The sequence below is a fragment of the Abramis brama genome (genome assembly GCF_963993115.1).
Source record: "Abramis brama genome assembly, chromosome: 10".
NCBI classification, from domain to species: domain Eukaryota; kingdom Metazoa; phylum Chordata; class Actinopteri; order Cypriniformes; family Leuciscidae; genus Abramis; species Abramis brama.
Window position 1 is genome coordinate 25,120,256 of NC_139972.1, and position 26,762 is coordinate 25,147,017.

Below are 26,762 nucleotides of genomic sequence, written 5' to 3' on the forward strand. Positions count from 1 at the left end.
AAGTGAACTATCCCTTTAAAGCTGGGATGACCTAACAGTAGCTGATGTATTGCTGGTCCTAGATGGTCTACAAGCTTGCACAAGGAAATGATCAGCTTGGGCCAGCTAATAGACATCTAGAAACCAGCTACTATCATAAAACAAAACTTTCCAGTGGTGCATTGTCATCTTTGTGATATCTAAAGCAATGAGGAAACTGACATTTTTTAGTTTATGTCAGTTTTAATGAACTTAAACCTCATGCTCTGTTGTGAATGACAGTAATAATGTCTGTATACTATGACATTAGTTATTTTAAAATTAACCTTTATTTTCCTCCAGTTCTTTTCATATGTTCCTCTGACCTAATCAAAACCCATAAAGCCCATAATATATACAGTGTGTGCAACAATCAGATAATCTACTGAAAAGTCATTGTATTTACTCGTGTTTATATCCAGGGTCTCTGACTCCACAAACAGAGCATGGTTTGTAGTCCTGAACAAGGATCGAGCTTGTATTGTCTGTGAGCAGATACCAGAGTGCCCTGTGATTTAAACCGATAATCACTTTAAAACGCTCATCAATATTTAACAGCTTCTGCATCTCCATACCACTCCCTTTCTCTCAATGTTGACCAATAAATCAAGCCTGAGAGCTGAAATCATTAAATATAAGTTGCTCCTTGAATTATGTGTTAAATGAGTCTGATTTGATTATAGCAGTGGTATCGTTGGTGCTTTTCTATGTAGGCCACCCAACCATTAATTCATTCATTAATTCTACACCTGGCAGCACTGAGAATGAATGTAAATGAGGGAGTTGGAGGAGATTTCAGTTTCTCAAGGCACTTAACCTTCACTGTGTGACCTCATTTTTTTATGAGCTTAAATGTTCATTGACTGTCTTAACTCGCATGTATGAAATTTATTCTGCGTGTCCTCATGATACTAAACATATAGCCTCGTTAAAGGCATAGTTTACCCAATAATAAAATTAAGGGTTACACTTTATTTGAAGGTGATGTAGTTACATCGTACTTACTCAAATAAGTATGGACTAATATTAATAAACTACATGTACTTATTATAGAGTTACTATTAGGGTTTGGTTTAAGAATATGGTTAACCAAAGCAGAAGAAAGAAATACATACGGATGTGGTTCATACAAGTTTTCCGAAGCCAGACAAAAGCTTTTTATGATTAACAAACCAAGATACTCTTAAAAATAAAGGTTATTTATTGGCGTTTACAGTTCCATGAAGAACCTTTCCATCCATGGACCATTCCCTCACAATAAAGGTTATTTCTTTCTTCACACTAAGATGGTTCTATTAATAGTTCTTTTAAGAACTGTTCTCTGAAAGGTTCTTGTGGGAACCAAATATGGTTCTTTTATGGCATCGCTGCGAAAACCACCATTTGAAACCTTTATTTTGAAGGATGTTCATAATATTTAATGAGAGAAGTATCAATGCCTGATTCATGAATAAAAAAATGTCTGTGAATCTTGTTGAAGCGGTTCAGAAAACCAGTCTGAATGATTCATTTAGAAATCTGATTAGATTCTCATTGATTATTTCTGTTATTTTATTTTGTATCACAGGAGAGAGCTATGTGTGTGGATCAATTGAGCCTTACAAGAAGCTGGAATACACTAAGAATGTCAATCCCAACTGGTCGGTCAACGCCAAGACCGTTGGATCAGCACGAGCGCCCTCCTCTCTGGCCAGCGCCAAGGGTGGGTCTATAGAAATCAAGGATAACAAGGATTTCATCCGGCCCAAACTGGTGACCATAATCCGCAGCGGGGTGAAGCCTCGGAAAGCCGTGCGCATCCTTCTCAACAAGAAGACGGCCCACTCGTTTGAGCAGGTTCTCACAGATATCACAGATGCCATCAAACTGGACTCTGGAGTGGTCAAGAGGCTTTATACGGTGGATGGTAAACTGGTAGGTACAGTGGGCATGTCATTTAAGTTGATAATTCAGCTTTTGTATTGGATGCAGCAGTAATGATACTATTGTTTGTTTGAAAGTACTATTTGAATAGATCAGTGGATGCGCTATATAAGCAAAAGTCTTTATTTGTCAGAAGAATTTGTCAGTAATCTCTTTATTACTGATTTATCAAATTTTAGACCTATCTCAAATTTATCTTTTATATCTAAGATCCTTGAGAAAACTGTACTACTGCAACTACAGAGCTTCCTTGATGAGAATAGTATCATAGAGAAATTTCAGTCTGGTTTTAGGACTAATCACAGTACTGAATCTGCTTTATTGAGAGTTTTAAATGATATTTTGTTGTCTCTTGATTCTGGGGACTCCGTCATTTTAATTATCTTGGATCTGAGGGCAGCATTTGACACTGTTGACCACGGAATTTTACTGTCACGCCTTGAAAAGTCTGTGGGCATCCGAGGAAATGCTCTTAGTTGGTTTAAGTCCTATCTTACAAACAGAACCTTTTCAGTTGGTATTGGAGATTCTGTTTCGTCCGTAGCTCCTCTTACCTATGGCGTACCACAAGGCTCCATTCTGGCTCCTACTTTGTTTTCATTGTATATGCTGCCGTTGGGATCAATTTTTAGGAAACACGGAGTGTCTTTCCACTTATATGCAGATGATACTCAAATCTATCTGCCTTTTAAGCGCACTGACACAAAGGGCCTTGAAACTCTATCTGCGTGCCTAAATGACATAAAATCTTGGATGTCCTTAAATTTTCTACATTTAAACGCAAGTAAAACAGAGGCTATTGTGTTTGGCCCCTCTTTAGGAGATGGAAAAAATAGTTTTAATACTGCAGACCTGTACTGTGATATTAAACCTACGGTCAGGAGTCTGGGAGTGGTTTTGGATTCTTCCTTAAAGCTAGAGAAACACATAAACACAGTGGTTAAATCAAGTTTCTTTCACTTGAAGCTATTATCTAGAGTAAAGCATTTCCTATCACCGATAGAGCTGGAAAAAGTTATACATGCTTTCGTTCTGTCCCGTCTGGATTATTGTAATTCCTTATATATAGAACTACCCCAGTTTTCAATTACAAGGCTTCAAATGGTCCAAAATGCAGCTGCCAGATTCCTGACTGGGACTCGTAAACATGAACATATCACTCCGATTTTAATGTCTCTTAACTGGCTGCCGGTGCATTACAGAGTACATATGAAAATACTGATGTTTGTTTTTAAATCTTTAAACGGTCTTGCACCTTCATACTTGTCCGAACTTGTAATTGTTAATGTACCTGGGAGGTGTCTAAGGTCCACGAGTAACTATAATCTGTACCAGCCACGCTCACGTTTAAAGTCAAGAGGAGACCGTGCTTTCGCTGTTGTCGGTCCTAGGCTGTGGAATAGCCTCCCTGTCTCCTTGAGATCGCTATCCTCTTTATATGAGTTTAAACTCAAATTAAAGGTGTATCTTTTGGAGCGTGCATTTCTCTAAATTTAAATGTATCTATGTTTTTATTTATTTATTTATTTATTTATTTTTTTTTCCTCTTTTCTGCAATCTGAATGATATTTTTATTCTTCAATCTTCTTGGATTTGTGTTATGTGAAGCACAGTGGTCAACTTCTGTTGTGTTTACTTGTGCTATATAAATAAAGGAAAGAAAGAAAGAAAGAAAGAAAGAAAGAAGCCAGTGGATCAGGAGATGCTTGTGGGGCAGAAATTCAGCTTTAATTTAATTCACATCAGCTTTAAATAAAGCAAAGTTAGTCCCCTGACCTAAGGAGTTAGAACTTCCTGACCTAGTTCTAACCTTGGTTACTCAAACAAGATGTTTTTTTTTAGTGTCCTGGTTTCTCTAAAGGTAAGATGCGTCATCATCTCAAAGACGTCACTCTGTTCTACTCATAAACTGCCATTCGGGACAATTGGAAAGTGGTGTCCTTACTCTTTCCCTCTTCAGTGTCCTGCTTTTTTCTTTATTTATTTGGTGAAACAGTTGCTAGAGCTCTCTATGTTTAAAAGTTGGTGGTTATGAGACCAATTTGTTATGTTAATGCTTTCAAACGTTATTCCCTTTGGGACTTTTTTCAAACAAACATAAAGAACTGTAGATGAGATGCTCTCTGCTTTAGAGTGGGGTGTGGTGTGAAGAATACTTTTTTGTTGTTTTGGTTCAGTGTTATTTTAGGATTATCTAGATACCATTATAGTAATCATTAATGTTTTGAATTAGCTTTTATTGTTAGATTTTCGTTTATTATTATTTTTTTAATTGTAGTTTTAGTAATTTTCTTATGTTACTTTTTATTTCTATTAAGCTTTAATTTATTTTTATTTTTAGTATTTTAGTACTTCATCTTAAACTTTATTTTATTTTAGTTAGTTGCCAAGGCAAAATTTTACATTTTTAAGTTAAATCTTTTCATCTATCATACTTAAGTTATATTAACAATAAAATTAAATATTAAGACTTGCAGTACATTTTTACTATAGGGATGATCTGTTTGGTATGGAAGCTAGTTTCCACCATGGAAAAAAATTATAATAATTGAGATTTTTTTTCTCTTTTCTCTCTGAATTGTGAGTTTATATCTTGCAATTTGCAGTTATCTCGAATTTGAAAATTTGTTGAAAATTTGAATTTATATCACACAATTCTCAGTTACAATTAGAGGAAAAAAGACAGAATTTCGAGAGATAAACTCGCAAATTTTGAGGAGAAAAAACAATTATGAAAAAAGTTGCAGTTAGCTTTACTTTTATTACCTTTGCAAAAAGATTTTTATTCTGTGGCGAAAACAAGCTTCTATAAATTGGAGCAACGTGTGGTTGGTTAAATGTTTTACTTCTGGGCACAAGAGTCAAAGTTCTCTTCTGCACTGAAGATCCTGCAGCTTCACAAGCTCAAATATTAAACCACTAAGCCACCATATTGTGGTGCTTTCAATATTTGCTCATTTAATTGTTGCGGTTATCATGCTGAGATATGAATTTCCCTGGATCTTTTGTGTTTAATGTTGCTTGAATAAGAGCAAAAGAGATTTGATAGGGAGAGAAAGGTAAATACTGTGGCGAAGAAGATGGAGGAAAAAGATCAGACAGAGCGAGGGTTGTTGGTGACCTTTCTGTGTCTCCACAGGAGCAAGTGACTGATGAAGTGACAAGCTGTCTCCTGAGGGCCTTAAACTCGTTGGCCTTCAGTGGCATTATATTTTCTTCTGTTTACACCCACCGCAGCAGATACAGAGACACTGGTGCTGCACTAGCTCATCTCCAGTGCAAACTTGCGCTGTCCTGTCAAATGGATTAATCGCAATTAATCGCTTCTAACATAAAAGACACACACATATATATATATTTATTTATATATATATATATAATATTTTGTCTAAGATGCGATTAATCGCAATCAATCGTTTTGACATAACTGACACGCGTACACACACACACAGACATATATATATATATATATATATATATATATATATATATACAGTGAGGAAAATAAGTATTTGAACACCCTGCTATTTTGCAAGTTCTCCCACTTAGAAATCATGGAGGGGTCTGAAATTGTCATCGTAGGTGCATGTCCACTGTGAGAGACATAATCTAAAAAAAAAAAAATCCAGAAATCACAATTGATGATTTTTTAACTATTTATTTGTATGATACAGCTGCAAATAAGTATTTGAACACCTGAGAAAATCAATGTTAATATTTGGTACAGTAGCCTTTGTTTGCAATTACAGAGGTCAGACGTTTTCTGTAGTTTTTCACCAGGTTTGCACACACTGCAGGAGGGATTTTGACCCACTCCTCCACACAGATCTTCTCTAGATCAGTCAGGTTTCTGGGCTGTCGCTGAGAAACACGGAGTTTGAGCTCCCTCCAAAGATTCTCTATTGGGTTTAGGTCTGGAGACTGGCTAGGCCACGCCAGAACCTTGATATGCTTCTTACAGAGCCACTCCTTGGTTATCCTGGCTGTGTGCTTCGGGTCATTGTCATGTTGGAAGACCCAGCCTTGACCCATCTTCAATGCTCTAACTGAGGGAAGGAGGTTGTTCCCCAAAATCTCGCAATACATGGCCCCGGTCATCCTCTCCTTAATACAGTGCAGTCGCCCTGTCCCATGTGCAGAAAAACACCCCCAAAGCATGATGCTACCACCCCCATGCTTCACAGTAGGGATGGTGTTCTTGGGATGGTACTCATCATTCTTCTTCCTCCAAACACATTTAGTGGAATTATGACCAAAAAGTTCTATTTTGGTCTCATCTGACCACATGACTTTCTCCCATGACTCCTCTGGATCATCCAAATGGTCATTGGCAAACTTAAGACGGGCCTTGACATGTGCTGGTTTAAGCAGGGGAACCTTCCGTGCCATGCATGATTTCAAACCATGACGTCTTAGTGTATTACCAACAGTAACCTTGGAAACGGTGGTCCCAGCTCTTTTCAGGTCATTGACCAGCTCCTCCCGTGTAGTTCTGGGCTGATTTCTCACCTTTCTTAGGATCATTGAGACCCCACGAGGTGAGATCTTGCATGGAGCCCCAGTCCGAGGGAGATTGACAGTCATGTTTAGCTTCTTCCATTTTCTAATGATTGCTCCAACAGTGGACCTTTTTTCACCAAGCTGCTTGGCAATTTCCCCGTAGCCCTTTCCAGCCTTGTGGAGGTGTACAATTTTGTCTCTAGTGTCTTTGGACAGCTCTTTGGTCTTGGCCATGTTAGTAGTTGGATTCTTACTGATTGTATGGGGTGGACAGGTGTCTTTATGCAGCTAACGACCTCAAACAGGTGCATCTAATTTAGGATAATAAATGGAGTGGAGGTGGACATTTTAAAGGCAGACTAACAGGTCTTTGAGGGTCAGAATTATAGCTGATAGACAGGTGTTCAAATACTTATTTGCAGCTGTATCATACAAATAAATAGTCAAAAAAACATATATTGTGATTTCTGGATTTTTTTTTTTTGATTATGTCTCTCACAGTGGACATGCACCTACGATGACAATTTCAGACCCCTCCATGATTTCCAAGTGGGAGAACTTGCAAAATAGCAGGGTGTTCAAATACTTATTTTCCTCACTGTATATATATATATATATACAGTGTATGTATATATATATATTCAAGTGATATATTACGTATATAGGCCATTAAAATATATATAATTTACTAAAACATCCCGAAATCACAATTTAAGGTGGAATATTTTGCAAACAGTGTGGAAAATCCCCCAATTTCTCACATCCCAAGTATGTCTCTCCCCTCTCTGTAATTTCTCTCTGTTCGGTTTCTATGGCAATCTGGTTGCTGGGGGTGGTTGCTTAGGAACAGCCTCTGCGGCAGGAGGGGTGCAGTAGTGGTGATGTTGCAGGCCTGGGTTGGGATGATGGATGCTCAGGATTGCAATGAAACAGGCATCTCTCATGAGGCATTGATTAGGCAAAGCATTAATATAATAGGCAATATAATATTTGTTTTATTTCTACATCATTCAATAAATTTCATATTAGTGTTTAGAAGGGATTGCAGTTTGTAATTCATGGTGAATCAACTCAAGAAAGACCGCCTTTATTTCATGGAACGGAAATTTAGAAGATTTCACCATCTAGTAACAGTTAGTGTGAAAGCACTTAGTGAGATGGGCATCTTATAAACAATACCTCAATGAAATTTGGCCTTTACTTGGCAATTACTTCCTGCCCTTATCTTCTGAGCGACTGGTGCACCCATGCAAGCTTTGAAATGTGTTATTATTGGTTTGTTGATCTGTTGACAAGCATTTATCAGGAATGCTTCCTGATGAGCAACAAGATAGCATTTGGTTTAAGTGCTCCAGATGGAGATTTCTGATAAAAGTTGAATGCTCAGCCTGACAGAATCTGCAGTGGAAATACAAAGTTCGTCATGAAACTCTAGATGGTGCAGGCTGATAGGTCCTTAACTCAATCTTCTTGCGATCACATCATTCACTATAGGGCACAGCTAGGGGTGTGCCGGTTTCAGAATTGGTGATGACGGTTATGACGTGAGTCAAATGTGACGGTTCGTAACATAACCATCGCCGGGGTGGGGGCGAAACTTAGTTTGAATAAAATTAATATTTGTGTAGTGTTCAATGTTGTTATCAATAGAGATACGCGGATGGGATATTAGTTCATCCGCAACCGCATCACAAAACTCATCATCCGCACCAACGTTTTTTGACCAAATTTCAAAGCCGCACCCGCCCGCCATCCGCTGATTGTTTTGCGGTCTATGGACGATGCAATGCTCTGCTGATGCGAGCCGCAAGAAAGCCCTTGTCTGTTCAAGAAAGGATGCAGCAAAGATATTTAATGCTAATGTACGAGGCATAGGCCTACGCTGAGTTTCATTCATTTACGATGAGATGCGATGCGATTCAACTTCACAATGCAATGCAAGTGAATGCGGCGCGTCAGAGCCTCCATGTCACGGTTATTATATTGTCTCCTATATTTGCTTTTTATTTATTAAATGCATGCAATTCGTTGATGAAACATTTATTAAATAAATACCATTAATAACACAGACTGTTAACAATTGTTTTTAATTAGTATTTAAACATTCTCTATGATAAAAAATGTTTGTAAAAAATATTTTAATAACACGGTTTTGGCGGTTATAGAGTTCTAATGACGGTGTTCAACTATATATACTAACCGTCACACCCCTAGGCACAGCTGATTGGTTCCTGCTGCATCAGTAGCCAATGAGCTCACTGCTCGACATTCAAATACTTGGTTAGCATTTTCTATAGCAGTGCAGCGCTTTCAGAAACCCTCCTCCTTCCCCAGCTCCACCTGTATAGATCTGCTATGGGTAATTAATGTGTGTTATATTGTACAGCAGCAGCATGTCTTACTTGCTTACAGCAGCGTGTCGTGTATGTATGTATTGACAGTAGCAAGTCCCGTATTTGCTCTGTAAATGAACATACAGAAGTTTATATGACTACATCAAACAAAAACAAAAAAAGTATAATCATTACAACAACAAATATCATGTTCAGTCAGCTGGTCATTAATCTCCACTCTTCGTCGGGGTCCTAATCGTACACCCTGCCTGGGTTTTATTTTGCGATAATGACTCACTTACTTTTCATTTTCCCTTACAGAGCAGACTTATGTTACCACTAATCTGCCAACAATAAAGAAACTTAAGTTTATTTCGTACTTAGCACAGTGAAGTGATCCCTGGTTATAATCTACCATTCTTTTGAAGCCTTTTGTGGTGATGCCACTGGCGTCTTTATGTAAGATTATTCTCATCATGTGAGACAGCCAGAGGACAGACAGACAGGCATTTCCCCTTTGATTCCCCCGGGTGGCATGTGTCTCCTGTGGTCTGTGCCATAAATATTAGCTTAAAGGCTGAGAGGGCTGTTTCATTCACGTATTAGCTTCCACACTGATGTGATTTCCACAGGCGGTCATGCTCATAAGGGCTGAACAGTGGCTGTGTAGGATGAGAGGAATCTTTTTTCTGCTTGTGTCAGTTTCTGGCGGGGTTGAATGAAGCGTTTGCCTTCAGGATGTCCCTCTTGTGAAAAGCACTGGGGCCACGTATTTGTCCCTGTTTTCTGGATTCCATTAAAATTCTTCTGGATTCATTTTTTTCCGATTTATGTATTCTGTATTCTTTTTTTCTTTTTTTTTGTGGCAAGCATCAATTTAACAGTAATAGCAAGATTAACAGAGAAATTGACATGGTAGTGTGGCATAACAAATAAATAATAAATACATAACAATGGCAAAACTACCAGACATATGAAATCAAATAGACAGAGTATATGCAGGGAATACCACATATCTACCCAGACCCCCACCCCCCCAACCCCCCACCCCACCCAACAGGACCCCAAGAGAGAAGAAGAGATGACTACAATAAAGATTTTAGCATGGAGATGGCATCATCCCAACATGAGATGTTTTCAGGTTTGGCCAAGTGCAAGTTTGCTGCCCAACGTTCCATAATGGCGATATCCATGTAATCTAGCAGCCAATTATTTAAGGATAATAAATGAGGGGATTTCCATCTACATGCTATCAGCCTTTTAGCCGCAGTGAGACCAGCCAAAAAAAGGCGTTTGGGTTTAGCAGGTAGTTCAAACCAGAAGAGTCATTCAATAATAAGAGGGTAGGCGAGTAAGGAATCTCCTGAGACAATAATGTGGACAATACACTACAAACATTTTTCCAGAAAGCCACAACACCTGGGCACTCCCAAACCATATGAAGAAAAGTGCCCAAACTCTTTTGCAAACACAGAGTACAGTTAGGAGAGGGCAAAGCTTTGGGGACTGAAAACTGCGGGGAGTGAAATATGACCTATGTATGAAGTTATAATGAATCATTCGGTGGTTGGGGTTTCTGGAAGAGAAAGACAGATTATGCCAGATCAAGTGCCAGTCCAGATTATTATTAACAGATGGCAAATCCTGCTTCCAAACTCTGTCAAGAGAGAGTGGTTTATTAGGTGCCTGCAACAAGACGGCATAAATAATAGAGACCAACCCCTTACCCCCGGTCAAAACCTTGTGAAAAGGGTGTAAACCTAGTGTGCCATTCCAAGGAACCCCATAGGTGCACATTGCTGTACGTAACTGAAGATAAAAGAAAAAGGAGGAACCGGGTAAATTAAAGAGTTTCTGAACGTCTAAGAATGAGCGGAGACCTTCAGCCCCAAAAATGTCAGATAGTGTAAATACACCATTATTTGCCCAACTAGAAAAGTATATAGGGCGTCCTCCCAGCTGGAGACGAGAGTTAAAGAAAATGGGTGACTGGAGATACCAATTTAGAGATATTTTACAATATTTTTCAGCAGCGTTCCAGGTGGAAATTAGCTCAGTGATAATGGACCCAAATTTAACCTTAGATTGTTTAATAGCGATATTAGAGTAAATAAGATCTTGCAATCGGTGGGGCTTTACAATATTTTCCTCAATAGAACGCCAAGATACACAAGATGCCGTGTCAAACCAGGTGGAAAGAGGGCGCAACACAAAGGCCCAATGATATAATTGAAAGTTTGGGAGTCCTAAACCCCCAGACTTTTTTGGCCTTTGAAGGACAGAAATTTTAATTCTGGGTCTTTTACCAGCCCAAATAAATTTAGATAGTAGTGAATGAATTTTTTTCCAATAACCTTTGGGAGGTGCCAGAGGAAGCATAGAACCAACAAAATTTATTCGGGAGAGAGTATTCATTTTAATCACTGAAATGCGGGAATGAAAAGACAAAGTTGGGGAGCTCCACTTTTGAAGACTATTTTCCACCTCAACAAGTACTTTATTGTAATTATTAGTCACTGTGGCTGACACTGTAGGGAAAATTGAGATTCCTAAATATTTAAACGTCTGAACAACTGGTATGTTCATTCTGGCTACGGTGGTAGGGGCCTGTATTCTGTTGTAATATTTACATAAAATTTTAATAATCAAAAGCATTTCTTAAATAAATGCAATTTTAATAATTTGATAAAAGTTTAACTAATTATTTTAGAACTATTTAAAATCTGTTTATTTTTTTTCCCAAATTCAGTTTAATTTTTCATCATTTCATGTTTTCTAGTTGATTTTTTCTGGATTCCATTTTTAAGGTTTAGTTCAATTTAAATAATCAAAAAGCAAGACTAGCAAAAAAAAAAAAAAAAAAAAAAAAAAAAAAATTGAATGAAAGCTTTATTATTAACATGAAATGTGTTGTGAATATTTATTATCAAAAATGGTGGTAATTAAATCAAGCAATAAAACATTTATTAACAATTTAATTAGTGTATTAAAATGTAATCAAATGAAAATGTAACAATTCTTTTTAATATAATTTTTTGGGCAATTTTCAAAATAATAGGTTACATTTAGGGTGATGAGATATAATTATTAAAAGTGGCTTCTTGGTTTGGTTATCAGATAGGCTAGAACAGACTTCATTCAGTCTTAAAAAAATAAATATGGGTCCTCTTTTTTTTGTACATTATTCATTTATACCCTCCTTGGTTATATATATGAAAATAAATTATAATGCATTTTAGTTTTTTAGAGCATTAACCTAACAGCAAACTTAAAATATATTACTGTTTTAGCACTTCAAAGAGCCCTCCAAAAAAATGAGAACCAGTATCTATAATGAAATATAAATACTAATAATATAAATATGCCATCTACCAGCAGGATTTAACTTGGTTTTGAACACTATCATAATGTGGATCGGATCAGGTCTGTAAGCCATGTGAATGTACAGTCATTCCTGAGAGTATGCTGACTCCATTTTAAACCAGTGTGTGTGTGTGTGTGTGTGTGTGTGTGTGTGTATAACGGGGCCACATGTTACTGCAACACGCTGACTTGCATCTATGGAGCGAGTCATTACTCATTATCTGCCACTGCTGGACTTACGTAATGCACCTCAATAGTTCAGTTTATTTTTAAAAGGTCACCTCTTGCCATCACTGCGTGGACATGAAGAGTCCTTTCAGACCAAACAGTGCTGTCATTTCAAATTATAAGCACATAAATATGACTGACATAACATACATGGGTCAACATCAAGAATCAGTTTTGTTTTCAATTTCCTTTATTCAAAGGTCTTATTCACAGGGTTTCCACACCTTTTGCCCATTGCATTTCCACCTTCAGTGAACTGTTCCTTAAAAAAACATTTTCTTTCTTTGTGTGAATAGGAATATAGTAATAGGAATTACAATCTTTACAGGTTTGTAAACTTTTCTAGCAAGATTCGAGATTCCTTATCTTCTGATTGGCTGAGAGAACGCCGTCATGCTGAAGCAGTGCATGCAAGGTTAACTCTAATGGTGCATTCCCGCCCTATAAACCTCTCAATAATAAATGAAAACTCTCCAGGATGCTATTACCCAAAACAGGAAGTATTTTCTGATGGTGTTGATGAGACATCATTTGTGAATGGCCTTTTATCAATGCACACTGCACCCCTCATAAATAAATGTAGTCACTTATTGATATTTTATAGTAACATTGGTTTTAGAGTCTCATTAGGAAAGTAAAATTTTGATATTGAATAAACTTCCCCTCCACAGTCATGCCCTGGTGTTTTTAGCCTGTGTTTAAGAGACTCTGAACGGCATGGGTGAGCACAGGCTGTCTGCGTTTCCCGATGAAAGCTTCCGAGTGTTAACAGCGGGAGTGTGTCCAGATCGATGCTCTGTGGGGTTTTTGCTGGGACACGTGGCGGCCTGCACTGCTGCTGCTGTGTCACCGAGTCCATGCCGAGAGCGAATCAATACTCTCCCAGCTGCACCATCTTACTGTGTTTGGCTAGGCTTTTGTGTTCACTTTTTATTTAGTGTTTTCTCGTTCAGATCTATGGCAGGGAAATGATCCATATTGTAGTGGCTCGCTGTAGGAAATCCAATTTGTTTTGTTTGTTTTTTTTTGCTTTGTGACAGATGATAATGAACAGATGTCTGCTATAGGAGAATCTGGCTGTGTTTGAACTGTGATTGCCCCTCTGTCTCCATTAAGTCTCAGTGGGAGGTGGGTTGAATTATAGTAGCACATACAGTGTGGTAGCTGGAGGTCAGACCTCAATGAACTGTGTACTGAAGTGGCTAAAGGCTTAGGCTATAGACTAACATGGTGATGTTAAAGTATAGTACTGTATGTTCATGCAAAACTGAAAATTCTGTCATTATTTACTCACCAACATGTTCCAAACCCATATGCTGCTTTTTGTATTTATCTAAAAGAATCTTCACATATACTGTATCTTTCCCATTCAACAACAATCAAATAATATGTTAAGTATTTGATAGTCAAATGTCAAATTTGATTGAACAAATTGGATGTCAGTGACATCAAACGTCATTACGTCAAACCTTAGCCATAGTTGATATCAAGATTATTAGTGAATAATAGTTTAAATCTGTCTATTCATAATTTAAGGTGAATGTATGGTTTGAAAATACTTTATAAAGCACAAGTCTATTATAAGCATAGGTTTATTTATTTTTGCAGTGATGTGGCTTTGAATAACCATTTTGGGTTCCTCAAAGAACCCAAATAACTGTTTTCCCACTATAAAGAACCATTTGTGCATTTAAAAGGTTCAATTGATGTTAAAGGATTAGTTCACTCCAGAATTAACATTTCCTGATAGGGCTGCACGATATTGAAGAAAAATGCGATATGCGATAACTCATTAAATAATTCGATATGCGATATGCGATACGATAATGCTTAAAGTGTGTAAAATAAACAAATTATCTTTAAAATATATTTAAAATTATATGACCTACATACTTGTTTCACATTCTTTTTGTGACAAGAAAACATCCCTACAACTTCTGAAAGTGAACAGCAGTGTTTTATTGTAGAATAAGAAGTGTTATTTTAACATCAGTGTAAACCACGGGGTTTGGGGTTTCAGGTTATCCTACATTAGGTTTATTTTACAACAGAACTGAATAATCAAATGTAAAAATAAAACACTGCTTAGTTTTCACTGTATTAATTAAATATATACTGATTCTTATTAAAGCTACAAAAGTTATTCAGCCAAGAGCAGTGAGTGATTTTCTCTGTCTTTTGTTCATGACCACAGTTATTGCAAGCTGTTGCGATATGCATATTGCGATGTATACATTTGCGATATTTCGATAATTTCGATATATTGTGCAGCCCTATTTCCTGATAATGTAGAAAAACATTCCAGTATTTTTCTCAATATAGTGGACAATTCCTATATAGTGGGGGTGAGTAAATGATCAGGAAATTTTACCAGTAATTTAGTGAACATTCATGGAAACATCGATTCCAATCAATTAACCTTTTTTTTTTTTTTTAAGTTCATGGAAAATAACTGTGTGAATGAATGTTCTTCAGAATCCTACAAACAACAAAATAACAGCTTATGGGTTTGGAATTACATGAGAGGGTAAGTAAATAATGGTGAATTTAAGGTTCTGCTATTATCCTTTCCATACAGCAGTGATGATAGTTTAAACTGTATTCATTCACCCAATTAATTTACACATACTTTCTTTCAACCAAAGCATAATGAAATGTAGTTTCCCTATGATAACATAATAATGGTAGATTAAATTTCATGTAATCCAGTTTTCATCTCAGCATCTAGTCTGTGCACTTCGTCAGTCTGGCCTGGATTTCCCTTCCTCTTCCAATGACAGATCCACCGCTGTGCTTCCCCCACACCACCCCGGACAGACTATTTCTAGCAAATATGCTAATGTCTTTCCCTGAGAAAAATCCTTCTGCTGAAATGGGAGGCAACCCCCACACAGGTGATCTAAAACTGTGATAGAAGTGTAATGAAAATGTGGGACATCACAGTGCGAAACACTATAAATTCTTGAAATACATGAAGGCCTAGTTTGTACTATTATTACCATGCCTTTGATTTATTGATTTATTTTTATAAAATATATAAATATATATGAACATTTTTGAATTATTTAAGTGATTTAGTCATTCTTCATGCTGTATTTATTTATATATTTATGTAATATATATAAATTATATAATGTAATATATACTAATTATATATAAGGGGGCCCAATTCTCCCCTTTGGACAATCCTAGGTAAAGTCCCGATTATCTTGATGGCTCTACAGATTATTATATCAGAATTTCCTGTGGTGTAATTGAATCTGCTCGGAGGAATGCCGGGGCCACACCGATCTCAAATCGTAAATATCCAACATGAATATTTACGATCATAAATCCTGTTGTGTGGGGGGAACCCCAAGGACAAACGCGCACGCACCGAAACGATACCCAGAAAGCGAGCTGATGAAAGACAGAAGCAACACTACTTTATCCAAACCTTTTTCTTTTTTCCCCCCACAAATTTTCTGTAAAAAGCAGTCAACATTTCTTTTTGCCCATCGTCCGCCATGTTTGTTTACTCTAAAGTCACGTTTGACCGCAAGAGATTTTCGTTAGAGAGTTAGTGTGTGTTGTGCTGTCTTGGTCACATCGCGGCATTTGTTCTATAGGAACAAAACTGTTAAATCTATGATTCTTTTTATCATCATGTTTGTGGTCTCTCACATTTTGAATATTTTAGTGAGGGCCAGCCTTAAGTTTGAGGTTTTAAGCTACAGAAAATCTGCATATACACCTTTAACAGTATCCTTAAAAATCTTGTGAATTATTCATGGGTGTCAGTTCGTACCACTCAGATGTATTAAGGAGACAAATAGCCTCATGAAATATGAACAATAAGAAGAGTGTTTTGTGGGTACTGTGACCTATGGATGCATGCTTGCCATTTGGGTTTTCTGTTTTTGTAAAGAGAACATGTTGGTTTGTTAGTTGCTTGGCTAACCTCTCAAACGCTTTATCCACAGTGCATTTCTGCATTCGATTCTCTTTAGATAAGTGTCAGTAATGGCTTTGCAGATGAGCTGCTCCTAGTAATGCATTGAGAGAGGAAGTCCCAGTGAAAAGCTTCCTGTCAAACAGAACATAAACCTGCAGGAGGTGCTCATTAACTCTCGCATACAGCTGCTAATCACAATTAAAGAACCACAGAGAAGGTCATATCTCTGTATCGCCCTGATTTATTGATGATACATCCTCATAGATGATGCTTGCAGTAATTCCTGACCAGTTATATCCTTCTGAACACTGATATATGGACTTGATGCTACCTCTACTAGCTTTGTTTTAGTAGGCTACATAAAGTCAACCAGCATCCACACTGATGTCTGAAAGACATTTTGCTAGATTTTAAGAGGTTCATAGTCTTAATGGAGTACATCATATCTTGGCATCTTTTCACCTGAAAAGTGCTTTACTTGTGCAGTTTTAGTCACTACTTCAGATGGCAGATATGGATTAAAAACATGATTCATCAGATTAGTGTGTTTTTGAGTTCCACAGCTCCTGCCTGGTACAAGCGGTCCCTGCCAACAGACTGACTTAAAGCCAGAAGATTTACACTTTGTAATCAAAGCAAAATGTAGGGAGACTAGTTTTCCAGACTGGCTTATCTGATCTTTATTTACTGAATGTAATCTGATGTCATATTAGGTGAATAACATTGACTGTTTGAATGTTACTAGTAAACTAGACTGTTCTTCATTTCTCTGACCTAAATGTGAGTGGTGTTTGGCACTTTGCCATCAGGTTTTTGAAGTGTGCCTCTGTATACTGCCCTCATTTAAAAGAGCCCATTTTGTTACATGATATTTTGGTGCTGAGATATGGCAGGTGCCCACAGTAGCCTCAGAGATGAGTTGGAATGCTGACGTCTTGGGCAGAGGAATAACAAATTAGTTCTGTAGTCCTTGCTTCGTGGCATCTGCAAAATGAAGTGCTTGTGCCATCTTGTGGTGATCAGGAGAAATGATCACTTGAATGCAAATGGCATGTTTAAAGTTATTATTTGATTTTCTGTGCAGTTTAAATTAGTCAATGGAAGTTTTTGGTCTTGTCTTGTAAATATCAAACATTTGATCATTTGTATCAGCAACATGTATCGTCATATATACTCATTTCACATTCACTCATTTTCACTAAAACTAGTGGAAAAACTGAATGACAGTTTATGGTCACAAGATTTAAGAAATAAAATCATATTATTAATATTAATAATTAATTGTATTAAAACCTAATGTCCATTGCAATGGACATTAAACTTAAATAATAAAAAAATAAAATATTGTGTTCCACAGCTCTGAAAGATCTTCAAATTAACTTCAAATATTATCAATTAAAACTATTAAGATTATAATAGGTGCAAGTTGATTATACTACCATGAACACAAATCTGCATAAAAGGAAAAAAGGAGCTCCTTCTCTTGTTTAGTTGGTTTGTCATGCATGTCTTATGTGATGCCTGAATTTCAATCAGATTAAGTTATGGGTCATACTTTCATTGCGATTGGTTGGTCAGGGACCAATCAGTGACCAGGCAGTACTCATATTTTAAAAACATAAAATCTTATTGGTTTAAGCCAAAAACCATGTGATGTCAATTGCAATGGTTGCAGAGTCTGAAGGGGCTAAAGCATTAAAGGAACACTCCACCGTTTTTTGAAATAGGGCTTATTCACCGTCTTTCCTACATTTAGATAGGTGGGCAAATGTATTTTTATCTCAGTGCATGCATTGTTTTAGTTTGGAAGCGCCACCGCTAGCTTAGCTTAGCATAATGAATGGAATCCTTTGTTGCCAGCTAGCATGTCGTGAGTAAAAGTGATAAAAAAAAAAAAAAAAAAAAAATGTACTTCTTGTGGCCTGCGTATTCACAACGAGTACAAATAGCAATGCAGATTAAGACTAGGCGATTTCCTAGGCAGATATTGACTTGGGACTATATTGGGGTGAAGCACAGGCAAAGCACTGCTACTTGGGCGCCGAGAGATATCACACTCACCACCAGTTCGTGTTGACTCTCATCCTCACGTCCTCAGGCTGTTGAGCGATCGCAACCTCCTCCCCCTGTCGTTCTATTTCCAAAGCACGCAGCTCATCTTCTGAAAACTCTGGTTCATAGAGGTATGGTTCTGGCTCTCGACTGTCTGAGAAGTCACCCTCTTCGTCTCTCACAAAATCCGCCATGTTCATCGCCATTCACTATGTCTGCTGTAGGAAAAATAGCCGGCTATTATTCACGCTGGTATGTTGACGGAAGTTGGGGGATTTCAGGTGTTGCGTGATATCTCTGCGCCCAAGTAGCAGTGCTTCGCCTGTGCTTCAACCCAATATAGTCCCAAGTCAATATCTGCCTAGGAAATCGCCTAGTCTTAATCTGCATTGCTATTTGTACTCGTTGTGAATACGCAGGCCACAAGAAGTAATTCATTTCTTATCACTTTTACTCACGACATGCTAGCTGGCAACAAAGGATTCCATTCATTATGCTAAGCTAAGCTATCGGCAGCTAAACAAACTAAAACAATGCATGCACTGAGACAAAAATGCGTTTGCCCACCTATCTAAATGTAGGAATAAGCCCTATTTAAAAAAACGGTGGAGTGTTCCTTTAAGGCATTATAGACATATGACTTTCTGCAATGCCTTTCGCCTTGCTCCGCACTGTGAGCCTCCGCAAATGCAGCATTTATGCTCACTGCAGAGCCAAATAACATCCAGCTCCCCCTCTCTGGACATCATGGGTTGAGCTTGACCTATTTCGGCTCCACCTCTGTGGATCTAATGGGTGGAGGGATAGAGTTATTTTGGGTAGGGTTGGGGTGTAGTTGGACCTTCACCCAAATTACATCCAGAGAGGGGGAGCTGGACTTCATGCTCTACCATGGCTCTGCAGTGCGCAGCCTCTCTTTATACTTGACATGCTCGTCGTTGTACTATTCTTTGAAACGACAGGGGGCGACTCTGAGTAATTGTCCTCTGAACCATCAGGAAGCAGTGATGAGAAGGTAGGCTACACTTGTGACGATGTTTGTATTTATTACACTTCACCAAACCCACACATAGAATCAAGGAATTGAGAGAATAAACCCTGAGATTATTGTGACATTAGAAAAAAATATAAGGATATAAGAACATATATAAATATAAAACTAAATTAAAGGTAGGGTAGGCAATTTCGGCAATTTCCCACCCTCCCTTCAGAGCGTCTCCAAAGCCATGCCTTCTCCAAAAGACATGAACACACACACAGCAGAGTCTGCAATGCGGTACGAGAGATGGCGTTAAACTACCTCATGTCTCTTGAGCTCTTAACTTGTACCACCTGACTGCTGCAGGTTCATTTCGGCGTTGATCGTGTTGCCATTTAAACGCAAAAATCAAGTCTAAGGATGTGAACAGCTCCGGGTAGAACGTCACAGGTTGTCATCTCTTAATTACGGTAATTACGACATGGCGTGAACGCAGCATAAGATCATTGGTTTGGTTCAGGAGGAACTGTAAAAGGCGGTTGCTGTTTGTTTGTGTTGCTCGGTGACTGTCTGTCTGCAACTCTGCATAGCCTTACGTATGCGCTGATGATGTGTGATGATGTCTGCGCAAGGAGGTGTGCAGAGCTTTGGAAATACATATGTTGACAGGCTGAATTGGTGCCTGGAGATTGGATGAACATTTTTTGTTCCTGAGACTTCCACAGAAGATACTATATGTACATGTTTTAATATTTAAACCACTTCTATTATTGATTGCTATTAAGATGTGAAGAGAGTTTCAACCAGTATAACAAAAAAGTGTTTATGAAACAAATTGCCTACCATAGCTTTAAACAGTAATCTCTTAAATAGTTTCTAATTTTAATTGTTCTAATAAACATTTTCATTTAATCTTCCTTTTATTAAACATGGACCTTTTTTTTCATTAAAAAGTCTTATTGTAAGTTCATTTTGTAAATGTAATTATTTTAGAAAAGTGCAAAATTGGTGCCAGTGTTCTAAAAAATGTGGTGTCTGAGATTGTCAGTGACACTGGGTGGAGCGCACATGAATATTCATGAGTTTCCTGTTTTTTGTTAAAGTGACTCTGAAAATATTAGCGCACACTCCTCGGGTTACAGAAAGGTAATAAGCCTACATTTCAGCATTAAAGGAAATTAAACTTAAATTCTTTCTTTCTAACTGTTATTTATGCACAACATTGCTCTTTTTATTCTGTTCACAAATGCAAAATACCCCCATGAGTAACTTTTAGCTTGGGCATTTACAGTAGGCTAAATGTGCAAAAGATTATGTTGAACTAACCCTCTGCTGCACACAAAAGATCACACATACTTTAGTAGTAAGCTCATTACCCGCCTTATGCGGTTTTCATCAGTGATGCCATTTATACTGCTGTAATATCACTGAATGTCGGATCATTCACTCTTTTTGAGCTCAGCGTGAGCATTAGGTCACTTTTTGCCACCTGACTGAGTCATTACTCTGCTCTTGGTGATGACGTCACTGTTGCTACAGCAACATGTTCTCAATGGTATGTGTAAATGATACATAAAAGTGAGATGCTAAACTGCTTTCTTTATTCATGCAGCTGTATGAATCACTGATCACTGACCTTTACAATATAAGGATGTCAAACACGGTTTGAGACACTTATCAAATTGACCCTCACATTCTGAGCCTTGAATTATTGACTTAATATGAATGCATTGCTTTATTTAGCCTATTTTAGTCAATTCATTTATTTACATGCACACATTTACAATGAATTTTATATTGGGAATTGCTTAAGTTGAATATATTTGTATAATGATCTCAAAAAAATTAATTTTTTTTTTTTTTTTTTAAGAAAATAAGTTAATGCTTTGATTCAGCAATAACACATTAAATTGATCAACAGTGGCAGTAAAGACTTTTATATTGCTAAAAAATCTATAAAAAATGTATTGTGGTTTCCATTAAATTATTAAGCGCCACAACTATTTTCAACATTGATAATAATGTTTCTTGAGCAGCAAATCAGCCTATTAGAATGATTTCTGAAGGATCATGTGACGCTAAAGACTGGAGTAATGATGCTGAAAATACAGCTTTGCCATCACATGAATAAATTACATTTTAAAATATATTAAAATAGAAAACCATTTTATTTTAAATTGTAATAATATTTCACAATATTACTGTTTTTTTTTTTATCAAATAAATGCAGCCTTGGTGAACAAAAGAGATTTTTAAAAACTGGTTTAAAAAATCTTACCGACCCCACAAAATTTTGAATGGAAATGTTCTTTCAAATGCATTGATGTTTAGGTGAATAATAAGTCTACCTGTGCTGTGTTCATAGATATCATGTCTTCAGGACTTCTTTGGTGAGGATGATATATTTATCGCCTGCGGCCCAGAGAAGTTCCGCTACCAGGATGACTTCATGTTGGATGAGAGTGGTAAGTTAATGGATAATGTATCCCTCCCTTTTTAAAACGTGACTGTTTTCCTAAGACCAACAACAACTGTACCTAAGTTACATGGACTTCTGTGATTGTCAATATAAGTAAGTTGCTTCAAATTCTGTTTTAGTGCTGAGTAATTAGGTCTAAATTTAAATAAGCTGTTTTGACTAATGCACATATTTTCCAACATTGTAATATTTGAGAGTCGAAGTCATAACATTAGATAATAATCTCCTCAGCTGGAGTCTGTTACTTAATTAGCTGTAGCATTTGTTTCCCTCTGTCAGTATCATTGTTGTTATTTGCATATATTTTAATGCTTTACCATTCAAATCACACTTCTTGTAAACATAATAACATATTCAGGTAGGAATTTTTATTTAGCAGTGAAACAATTTACTGACATTTGTAATTATTATTATGACAGTCTAGTTTCTAGTTTTATTAAAAACTTTTAAAACTAAATTAATTGGCATTGACGTCGTCAATACAGAAACATGCATCAGACTATGAGCTATTTTAAAATCAATCCTCCTGATAGACATATTGATCCGGTCTGAGAGTAACTCAGCCTGTCAGATCTCCTCTGATCAGACCTCCAGGATGTCAGGCCGTCATGAGCCCGACAGAGGTTACGGTCGATTGATCGGCGGTGACATCAGGTCGTCCACACAGATGAGACTCTCTTTGGTGTGTATTACAGAGACAGGAGGATCTGAGTGTACAGTGAATTCAGATGTGTCTCTCTTTTGCTTCCTTTCTCAGAGTGCAGGGTGATGAAATCGCAGTCCTATGGCCGTATTTCTCCCATGCAGGGCCGCTGCTCTCCCCGCAGTGGTGGACCCTCGAGAAGGAGCAAGTCCCCTGGTTCCAGCTGCTCAGGTACGTCTCTTTAGACCAGACTGTTGTTTAATAGTCCCATCATGCATTCCTGTAGCTGTAAACTGTAGGTTGTGTGTAGTGGGCTGACAGTCATGTGTGCAAGAGTGACTCATGAAATCTAAACTGGGTGCTTGTCAGTTTATTCATTGCAGTCTCAGAATTCAAAGTTGTAAATTTCAAACATGGATGAGTGTAGTCAGTTTAGAGCCTTAATTATCTCCAAATCACTCTCAGCATTCTCAGAAGATGTGCTTGAGGAGTAATGTCCCAAATTAGGCAAGTAATTCGGCTGACACTCGTCATTTACTCATAGTCTCTCCATCTGTAATGAGCTTTTGTGTCAATTAACAGTTTTATTTAATGGGATGTTTTAGTATTCAAGTCACAGTGATTTCTGATTGTCTGATTGGCTGGAGCTCTTCATAGAGTTTTGGTAATGTCAAAAAACTAACCTTTACATCATCGAATGATTAGAATTATATTACATCCTACACAGCCTAATGGAGGCTTATAATACTGAACCAATTTGAACTCACCCAGCATAGAACTGGTTTCATTTGCTCTGCTCAAGCAGACTCCAAAAACACTAACAGTCAGCCAGAATAGAATATAAAAAAGATTCCAATCTATTCTGCTCTATTCAATTCTATTCTTTTCTGTTCTGTTATATTATGTTCGCTTCTATTCTATTCTATTCTATTCTATTCTATTCTATTCTATTCTATTCTATTCTGTCTGCATTTTGTGTTGATGTAATCTGATTGTCTGATTTGCTAGATCTCTTTTTAGAGGTTTGGTAATGTCAAAAAAAAAAACTAAAAACTAATTTCATTTGCTCTGCTCAAGCAAACTCCAAAACCAGCCAGAACATTTCTAGAATAGAAAAAAACGATGCTGGTCTATTTTTGTTTTTGTTTTATTCTGTTCTATTCTATTCTGTTGTTTTGTTCTTTTCTATTATGTTTTTTATGCTCTATGCTGGTCTCTTTTGTCCTGTTCTATTCTGCTCTATTTTTACTTCTATTCTATTCTATTCTATTCTATTCTATTCTATTCTATTCTATTCTATTCTATTCTATTCTATTCTATTCTATTCTGTTCTGTTCTGTTCTATTCTTCTATTTGATTCTGTTCTATTGTATTCTGTTTTTTATCCATTCTATTCTATTCTATTCTATTCTATTCTATTCTCATTGGAGTTTAACTAGTTTATCTGTTGGCTAGTTGATCTCCCACTCTGGATAACTGAATGTGCCCAAACTATTTTAAAACCAGCAAAGCAGACCGGCTTAACTGGTTTGGTCATGCTAGGGCCCCTTATCTCAGACTGGTTTAAGCCATTTTTTCGGCAAGGTTCTGGGTGCTTTTCTCTGTTTATGACACATGGGCACCCTTTTGCAGTGTTACGCTATACGTGCCCAATGTTAACACATTTCTGACAGCAGTGTGTGTTTGTGTAGGGGGAGACCGGGGAGTGTTAGAACACGGGATTAGATGTAACACCGTCAGTTGGACAGGTCAGAAAAGAGCTGTAATAACGTCATCAATATCATACATCTTCTTTATAAGCTCACAGAAAAAAATTGCATGTGACTGTGTAAATTTGTAGATTTTATGATTGAAAATATAGATTTTCAGGTAAGAAAGTACCTAGCAATCATTGAATTGTAGATGCAATTATTTAACTTACATGACTTGAAGTTGCTGTTTCTCTAGTTTAATTTGATGCTTTGTATTTATGCTAACTTCAAACCCACATGCTAAAACATTTAGCTATGTTATGGCTGTTTGAGGTGGGGATAGTTGTAACAGTTTATTAAAAATGTTGCAACCAACCCCTATGATGATTCCGATGAGTCCAGTTATCAATCACAGGCAAAGTCACGCGAGTTTTTTTGTCACGTATAGAGGGATTTATTCAGTAAATGTGTTCCCATCATAGTTTATGCGTAGTCTTCTTACCAGATATACAAAAATGACCTGCCTCAATTCAACACAAGTTTTTTGTGCACATTCATAGAATTTATGGTTGATGGTTTCATCCAGTGTTTTTTTATGCAATATCTCAAAATTCACATAAAAATATGTGGATCATGGAAACATAGCCAGTGACTGAACCCTTATATGACAGGAAAACAGTCACACACACTCACACAAACACGTGCACCAATTGTTTTGCACTACATTTAAAGTTCTAAAAAAATACAATATAATGTTCTTTGTCAGTTTAAATTGTTCACGTTATTTTTTCTTTGTTCTTCAATGATGTTTATGCAAAAAATTGCATAGAGTGGGTGTTATTTCAGCATTTACCTCTCAGGGTTACATCTATCCCCAGCTAGTGTTACAACTCACCTTAGTAGTGGGGTAGATTTTTAATGTAGATTTGACATTAACTCACATAATCTGTGATTGTGTTGTACATATACAAGTGAGTTATATTTACAGTAGACAATTGTGGCTACCATCTCCGGTCTCCACCTACATGCAGTTAGTAAGCCTATTTTTGTGCGTTTGTCCACTAGTGTGTGTTTTCTGTTTAAAACGGGATTGTGTGTATCTGTTCCTAACTGAACAACAAATCCATGAAAAGTTGTCCTGAACATCTGATTGATCTAGGTTTTATTATTTTTCCTGCAAGAGATCATGAGTCATCAGTTCCTGATGTTGATGTTCCAGATAAACACCAGGCATTCATCCAGTCAGGCATCCGCCACTTTGTAAGCAGTATAGAGACATGTCAAAAACAACAACAAAAACAGAACAATTATTGTGCTTCAGCTCGAGCCTGTTTTTCAAATTTAGTATTCCGGCCAGGTACAAAATGAGCCCTTAGAACCGACTCGCTGCGCGTTGTTTTGTAATGAGCCGGTACGAGGATGAGTATCTACCCCATTCTCTGAAATAGTTGACACGGTCTGGAAATGACGTAGATGAGCCTTAACTGGGTGGTTGGGCCAAATTGTTTACGAGAGATATTGCTAATGTTGTTTTGGGAGAACAGAGGTGCCTTATCCTAAATATAACACATCCACACTCTGGCAGAAGGTCTCAAGGAACAGAGATCTGCCATGCAGTCTGGACAAACAAACCTAGTTTAATTGTTTTTTATTGATCTGAAAGCTCACTCAAACAGCACCAACCTTTGGGATAAGAGGGAAAAAGTTGCTAAATAATAAAAGGGATGTTTGGTGTGGTTTTTTGACACAAATCAGTCAATGAAATGAAAATAAAATGAAAAAGAAAGATATTTTAATGAATATTTTAATTAGAAAATACTTTGGCTGGTAATACATTTGTTGGTGCCTTTTGTATTTGTTTCAAGACAATAGAATAGCTAAAACTAAGCTAAAACAATGAAATATGGATATTACTTAAAATGCTGAACACTGTAAACATCAAGTTTGAATCATGATGTTTGATGTAATTTGATATGCTAGTGTTAGTCATTCCCTTCTGGGCTAGTGTGGGATGAAATGTATCATTCATCATTTTGTAATACATTTTTGTAGAAAATATATACTAAAATGATTTTGAACCCCAAGAACATTGCAGGTGCTTGTTTTATTTTTGCAAGATCTGTTGACTAGGATCCCACAATTCATGTGAAGATTGGAGTATAAAAATTTGCCATAAAATATAAATTCTCCACCAAAATCACAAGCCGTCACTTATTTAGTAGTTTAGTTAAGGCTATGTTTAAATATATATGGATTTTACAACATTAAATTATATTTGCCAGCCATTTGACTTCAGTTTTTCTAAAGTTAAACATATTTATATCATCAAATAAATAGTATTCTATGTTGAACAAGAAAAAAATATGGCGTTTATCCATGTGAAATTGACTGGATCAACAAAAATTGGTGTTATATTGCATATAGATTTAATTTTTTTTATTCAGCAGAAAGCATTAAATTGATCAAAAGTGACAGAAAAGACATTTGTAATGTTACAAAAGATTTCTATTTCAAATAAATCCTATTCTTAAAAAAGAAAAAAAAAAACGTTGAACATTAAAGAATTCAGATTTTTTGAAGATCAGCCAACCAAATCAGCATATTAGAATGATTTCTGAA

The 26,762-nt window shown here is 36.9% G+C and overlaps 1 protein-coding gene across 1 annotated transcript in view; it reads left to right on the forward strand.

Moving 5' to 3' along the window:
- LOC311090535 (serine/threonine-protein kinase DCLK1-like) overlaps nucleotides 1-26,762 on the forward strand; it is a 46,796-nt gene that overhangs the window by 2,189 nt on the left and 17,845 nt on the right. Inside the window, exons 3-5 of the mRNA XM_084125849.1 lie at nucleotides 1,586-1,932; nucleotides 21,696-21,795; nucleotides 22,567-22,683. Coding sequence (XP_083981975.1) covers nucleotides 1,586-1,932; nucleotides 21,696-21,795; nucleotides 22,567-22,683 — 564 coding nt within the window. The remainder of the gene's footprint in view (nucleotides 1-1,585; nucleotides 1,933-21,695; nucleotides 21,796-22,566; nucleotides 22,684-26,762) is intronic.